Here is a 7391-nt window from a genome sequence, read left to right as displayed (position 1 = left end):
GTATGCAGGATCATATCATCACACCTGTCCACACAGCAGTCCAATTATAAAGGACAAAGAGACACAAACACTATAAAGGACATATTTGACTGTACATGGAGGATTAATTATATATTAATATGCCACTTGCCAGGACAAAAAATAACTTTTTTCCAACATAATAAATCAAACTACAGGAATTAGGAAAACCAACAGGTGCTTTCAAATCTGATATACATCTTTTTCTTTTTGCGTCTGTACAAGTTTATTATGAACAAAAGATAAAATATCACAGGCCATAACACGGGGAATAAACAGTGCATGTTTTTTTAGAAACCACATAGAAGCATACAAAAGAATTATGTGCCATCCATACAATATTAAAAATTGAGGCTTCCAACACACAAGATTTAACATGTAGTAACTTTCTAAGGGTAACAACAATTGCAATGTCCTCTTACATAGCAGATTTAACAGTGAAATTGTCTATTCCTGAGATACAGAGCAAGAAAGAGATTTGCATAGCATGTTACTGACACGTCAAGTGTATCTTTGTGCGGCATTGAAACCAGCATTGACAACAATAAATAATCTCAACCTCATGAAAATAAATAATTACTATAGTGAAGTTATGCAACCACACACATTCAAATAGAGAGATCATCGCAAAGTATAACATGGCTAGTAAACCTACTGAATAATAATTTAACCGAAATTAACTAACAATATAAAACTGTCACAGTATTTCACAGAGCAAGATGCTAAACAAATGCTGCTTATATTTGCTGTGCGAACAATAACATTCTCAGTACCTGACAACTTTATTTCTACAAAAACTGAATCACCAATGTATAACAAAAACATAAAATTTTATATAAGTACTGTATTTTGTATCAAACATTTATGTCTCATCAACTATGAAGGCAACCTGAATATAAATCATACTATGATGTAGAAGATGATGAAGGAGATAATGATGGTGAGGCTGATCTTGATGCCTTGTCAAACAACTGCTGGATACGCTGCACACACAACATTGATCCACTATGAGCCTCTTTACTCAGCTGCAACAGAAATTCCAGGAATACATAATATTCAGTAAGTTGGTTTACATAGCATATTAAAGTAACAACAAAATTTTAGGAAAATGTTCATCTTACAACAAATAAGACAAGTTTACTATTAACATTACTATGAGTTAGCACACCTTTCACCACTAATTTTAGATCATGATCAATCAATAACAATAAATGACAACAACAACAACAACAACTTGTCCTGGTGCTTAAGCATCAGTGTAGAAAATCATCTTAAAAGATTCAGTTTGATGTTAGCAGTTTACATATATTGAAATTAGATAGACAGGTGGATCAACACTTACACTGAACTGATTTCGGAAGACAGAGTGTCTGGCAAAACACCTCTCTCGTTATTTTCAACAAATGTAAAATTTCTCACATTGGAGGGCAAGTTCCAACTGCCCTGTTCATGGAACTCTCTTGAGAGGGGATGGCGTATAGCCATCTGTGCACAACTGATGTAATGGTCAGACTGGGGGAGGGGGGGGGGGCGCTTTCTTCAGAGGTCCAAACATCTTAGTGCCAACACAAGGTGCAGTATAAGGCTGTGTATTGTGAAGTAGGAGTTGAACATTTCCAGCCTCTTTGTTTGGGCACTTCACATGTACAACATCATGCAGGTTGGCCATTGTCACACTTTGACAAAAGTCTACTAACAGCACAACTTTTCATACCCCTCACATCTCAAGTAATTTATTTGTTGATTGTGTCACTTACAAGGAAACCTCCCCATCGCACCCCCCTCAGATTTAGTTATAAATTGACACAGTGGATAGGCCTTGAAAAACTGAACACAGATCAATCGAGAAAACAAGAAGAAGTTGTGTGGAACTATGAAAAAATAAGCAAAATATACAAACTGAGTAGTCCATGCGCAAGGTAGGTAACATAAAGGAGAATACGAGCGCCGTGGTCTCGTGGTTAGAGTGAGCAGCTGCAGAATGAGAGGTCCTTGGTTCGAGTCTTCCCTCGAATGAAAATTTTACTTTCTTGATTTTTGCAAAGTTACAATCTGTCCGTTCATTCATTGACGTCTTTGTTCACTGTAATAAGTTTAGTGTCTGTGTTTTGCGACCACACCGCAAAACCGTGCTATTAGTAGACGAAAGGACATGCCTCTCCAATAGGAACCGAAAACATTTGATCGCAAGGTCATAGGTCAACCGATTCCTCCACAGGAAAACACGTCTGATATATTCTATACAACACTGGTGACGGCATGTGCGTCACATGACAGGAATATGTTGTCGACCCACCTAACTTGCACACTTGGCGAATGGGTAAAAAGATTCTACCACCTTGTCCAATTTAGGTTTTCTTGTGGATATGATAATCACTCCCAAAAAAGTTATGAAAACATAAGAGTTTGTTTCATTCATTTGTTGCAGTTTATGTGACAGTTTCACAGTCGCACAGTTTTCCCTGTGCTCTGTCAAAACATATGTTTTTTACGTTTTCAAATGTTTCCATGTGTAGACCGTCAAATCCTGCATATGTCCAAGCAAATCTGAACATGTTCTGGAATTTTGGAGAGTGAAGTTGATTACGTGTGAGTGCCTGAACTTTGATAATTGTCTGAAAATAAAAAATTAAAGATTTCACTCTAGAGAAGACTTGAACCAAGGACCTCTCATTCCGCAGCTGCTCACGCTAACCACGAGACCATGGCGCTCATAAGCTCACACTTTCCTTGATGTTACCTACCTTGCGGATGGACTACTCAGTTTGTATATTTTGCTTATTTTTTCATAGTTCCACACAACTACTTCCTGTTTTCTCAATTGATCTGTGTTCAGTTTTTGAAGGCCTATCCCTGCGCCAACTTATAACTAAATCAGAGAGGGGGTGCAATGGGGAGGTTCCCTTGTTAGAATTTCTTCAGAAGCAGAGAAAAAGAACTCTTCTACACTGTTGAGTTCTGGTTTGATTCAAGTGTATAGTGGTACAGCCAGGAGAATCATTAGTCACTATTCTTTCAAAAAATTCAAGGCCAGTTGCTACGAGACACTAAATCAGGCTCATCCAAGAAATGCGCCCGACGGGTGCGACCTCACCACGCGAGCACAAGGCAGTGCAGTTCAGTGCCTCGTCCTCGACTGTGTGTTTCTAGTGTTGGCATAGGAGCGACAGAGACAGCTGGGGAGAGAGTGAGACCGCACAGTACTGCTCTGCACTGCATTGGACTGTCCCGCGGTCAGATCAAATATAAACAAAATAACAGAGGAATCGCACCTCTGTAAAAGAGGTCAATGAGTGGTAGCAAACCATTTACTGTTTAGGCAACAAATAGCGTCCGCGTGGCAGAATTACTGTGCAAAGCTTTAGAAAACAATATCCACAACAAGAATTGAAGAACAACTAAGTGGTTTTCTGACCCACAGGTTGATTCTATTACTACTGCACATGCACACTCGTCATATGTACAATAGGCGTATTCTGAAAAATATATCAGTTTCTTAAATGAACTAGAGTCATAAATAATCTATTTCACAAATAATTTTATGTAAGGGAGTCTCATTCTTGCTGTTAGTAGTTACAAGTAAATATTTTTTGTTATCCTTCAAGCTACAGCTTTTTTTTTTATCCCTTTTCAGAGTTTAGAAATCGGATCCTTAGTTTGCTGTTTTGTACGTAATAATTTTAACCGACAAAGCTTGAAAACTTATTAAAAAATAGAATTAAGGTTATAACACTCTTTAATACTTACAATCAGCATTCCTAAAGAAGAAAATTAACATTTTACACGTTTTTCTTTTTCAAGGAAACGATTTTGTCTGGGTTTTGTACAATATTCCGTGAGACTGCTAACTTCAAAAGAATTAGTGAAATTTGTATTGCCAAGTAATAAACGTTTCCTAGTTGTAGTAAGCTTTAAAAGAGAGAAAAAGTGCTCACAAATATATGTGGAACCAAACACTGAGAGAACTTCGGACACGAGCTTGTGCAAAAGAGGATATTTCTCTCGTGGAAGACAGCTGTAAAAGTCATCAAAGTTTTACAGATAAGAAAGTGGTCCTTCAGGCAAATATCGTACTGGCGGTCATTTAGCTCTAGTTGAAGCACTTAGGAGATGTCCTCTGCCTGAAGGGAAAATGGGCAAACAAATATATCTAAGGCTGGATGGAGCTCACTTATCTCCAAACATCTGTTTTAGAACTGTTCATGTAATTCGCAAATGATCTAAACATAATCTGAAAAATCCACATCATCTTTAATGCTGTCTAGTGGACGAAAGTGTCCACAATTCTTCCTGCACAACTGTTTTTTCCACAAAATAAGTTTTTTAATGCTTGAATCATCTGCAGTAAATCAACAGAGTGATTTTTGGCTTGGAGTGAAATGTTCAAAGTATTTAAATGACTGGTAAGGTCACTGAAAAAACCCAGATTCGCCACCCACTTAGGATCACAATGTAATTCTTGTGTATGTCCTTTCATTTCCAAAAAGGTATTTATTACATCCCTCAAGGAGAAAAACCGATGAAGCACCTTTCCTCTGCTCAGCCATCTTACTTCGGCGTGGTAGGGGAAGTACGGGTATTCCGCTTCGATATCAGCCAGAAATTCTTTGAACTAACATTTTTTATGTTGACAATCTTCACACAAAGTGCCTCCTGGTATATCAGACAATGGACTGTCGTGAATAAGGAACAGCCAACTTTAGCCATTTTTGACCTGACAAAACCCAGGAATCCAGTGTGTATCCCTCTTAGTGCAGGGGCTCCATCCATTGTTCACTAGTCAGGTGTTCTCATTTTAAACCCATTGATTCTAACACGTTTTCCATGGCTAGAAAAGCATCCAAACCCGTGGCTGTGTCTTTTAATGGTATAATGTCAAGAAATTCTTTGGTGACACGCAGATTGTTCTCGGCACCTCGAATGAATATGATGAGCCGAGATATGGCCGCAAAACTTGCGGACTCGCCAAGAGCGATAGAAAATGAAATGAAGTTTGCCTTTCTCTCCATTAATTGCAGCGCCATATCTGAGGCCATATCTTCGACTTGGCGAGCAAACAGTTTGAGGCAAAAGAGCTATTTTTTCAAATTTTTCTGTGAGGTCTACTGGACAAGTTGACCAGGCAATCCTTTATGAGATTCCCAGCTGCAAAGAGTTTCCCTTCTTTCAAAATTCTCAGCAAGCATTTGTAACTTGCACATAAACATTGCCCACCTGTTTCCTGCTCCTACCACGGCAAAAAAAGAACATACAATTAATTTTGTACAATCCTCTTTTTAAACCACTTATCACTTTAACAATTAATTGTTTCCTTCATTGAAACTCAAATAAGAAACTAACAAAAAAAGATTGATTTTAGGTGTGTTTTCCCCCAGTTCCTCTGAAAAAGACAGCGAAATGTGGTCGCAAAATAAATTTTTATCTATTGGACTATCTGTGTTTCATTTAATTGAAAACATAGAGCAAAATACAACATATGTCTTCCCATCCATAAAAATTGCATTTTAATTAATTGAAAACAGAGATCAAACTACAACATATGTCTTCCCATCCATAAAAACACAAAAACAAAAAATGACTCTTAAAGACACTTTGCTGCTGAGAGAGTGTTTGTGACAATTTTTCAGAAAGTGGCAAAAAATAATGTACCTGAAACTTTTTATGTCTGTGCAACACAATTTAATGCAACCCAAATATAAAAACTAACCAAAAAGAAATGTTCCTTGTTGCTGACAATCTGATATACGATAACTGGCACATTGCTAACTGACATACCAGATTATAAAATATAGTTTTATTTATCATCTTTAAAAATAAGAAAGAGTCATGCAATAGGAAACACACACTTCACTGTAATGCTGCTTGAAATTTTCTTTCAGTTCTTCAAGCTTTGATTGCTGTTCCCCTTGCGACAAATTTTCGAACTGATCTTTGTGACAAGTATTGAACTGCCGCACAATCGAGTACTTTTTTGAATACATGAAGTTCCAATGACATTTGGCATGATTTTCGACAGCAGTACAAAGGAAATTAATTTCTCACTGGGGTTTAAATAGTGTGGATGTGCCGCTACTCTTTCTTTTTGTTTGCTGCTGTTGACCATCCATCTCGATCCATTGTAGCCTTGCGTCTGTTGACTAATAGCTTTGTGTCGCTTTTGACCACTGCTAGCACAGCGGTCTGTCATCCAAACGAAGTGCACGTACAGCGGCTTGGCGAGGCTCGGTGGGCCCCATGGCCAGCTAAAAGACTTGGCTCGGCCACTGCGACAACATTAGAATTCGCCCAGGGTGCTGGCCATGGGCGATCAAGGGTGCTAGCACCCCAGAGGCACAGTTTGGGTGAGCCTGCACTAAATGATCAAGAGTTTTCACAATTCTCTGGCCCTTCTGTCTGGTTCTTTGGACTCCAACTGGATGACATTGTTGACAGCCACTGGCATCTCTACAGCTGCACAACCTGTCATTTTCAAGGTAAAAGTGCACCTAGTATGCACTGTGCAAGGGAATTTAAAACCTCAATTTGCAGACAGACACACACACACACACACACACACACACACACACACACACACACACACACACACACACACACACACACACACTAAGTGTTAATGTTGGCATCATAATACGACCAAAGATGACCGACATTAGAAGTAATAGATAGTGAAAATTAATAACAAACATATGAGATAGCATTAACTCTGCCCATCTGTGTTTTGACAAGAGAGAGAGAAAGAGAACATGATTTCCACACAGAATTTAAATAAAAACCTGAGTCTCTATTTACAAGGTAACTAGCTAATTTAATTTCAACTGCTACCTTAACAACATTATCCCAATAGCAGGAAGAGCATGCCAGAATCTCTGTGTTGTTATCCCACATATATTATAAACAAGAAAGTTTGTCACAACTCCATGCTGAAATAGCTGGACACATTTGGTAGAAATCTGGTATGGAATTATGGAATTACCTTATACCCTGAATTAATACACAGACCACTTTTAAAAGTAGTGTAGTATAAGATATTTATTGATTTGAAGAATATAATGTAAAATTATGGAACAATAATTACTCTTAGAGAGAGATATTTACTCTTTACCTTTCAACCAGTTATTGCATTTTGAAAATCTTATTATTTAATATGTTCTACATATTCAACGTAACGAATATCATGCTAGTACAGTCCTCAAAGTGTTTAATCCATCCTTCCAAATAAGCCCATTGCATTTTAGCCACTGAGCATCACATGTACCTTATTGCTTCCGAGATGCTTGACGACCCACAACGGCGGTGTCATTTAAATGTCGTATAACAGAGACATCATGTCTTTACATGTAGAATGAGGTAGGCTTTTAGTGAGGCTGGATTTG

General features: G+C 38.0%; 1 protein-coding gene across 3 annotated transcripts in view; it reads right to left on the bottom strand.

Moving 5' to 3' along the window:
- Positions 1-781: 781 nt before the first annotated feature.
- LOC126320573 (hormone-sensitive lipase-like) overlaps positions 782-7391 on the bottom strand; it is a 126768-nt gene continuing 120158 nt past the window's right edge. For all 3 annotated transcript variants that reach the window (XM_049994039.1, XM_049994047.1, XM_049994055.1), the window contains one exon: positions 782-1043. In XM_049994039.1, the coding sequence (XP_049849996.1) occupies positions 924-1043 (120 nt within the window). In that variant the 3' untranslated portion in view covers positions 782-923. The remainder of the gene's footprint in view (positions 1044-7391) is intronic.

The sequence above is a fragment of the Schistocerca gregaria genome, chromosome 2, assembly GCF_023897955.1.
Source record: "Schistocerca gregaria isolate iqSchGreg1 chromosome 2, iqSchGreg1.2, whole genome shotgun sequence".
NCBI classification, from domain to species: domain Eukaryota; kingdom Metazoa; phylum Arthropoda; class Insecta; order Orthoptera; family Acrididae; genus Schistocerca; species Schistocerca gregaria.
Note: the sequence above shows the minus strand (reverse complement) of the source record. Positions and strands in the feature narration are given on the sequence as shown.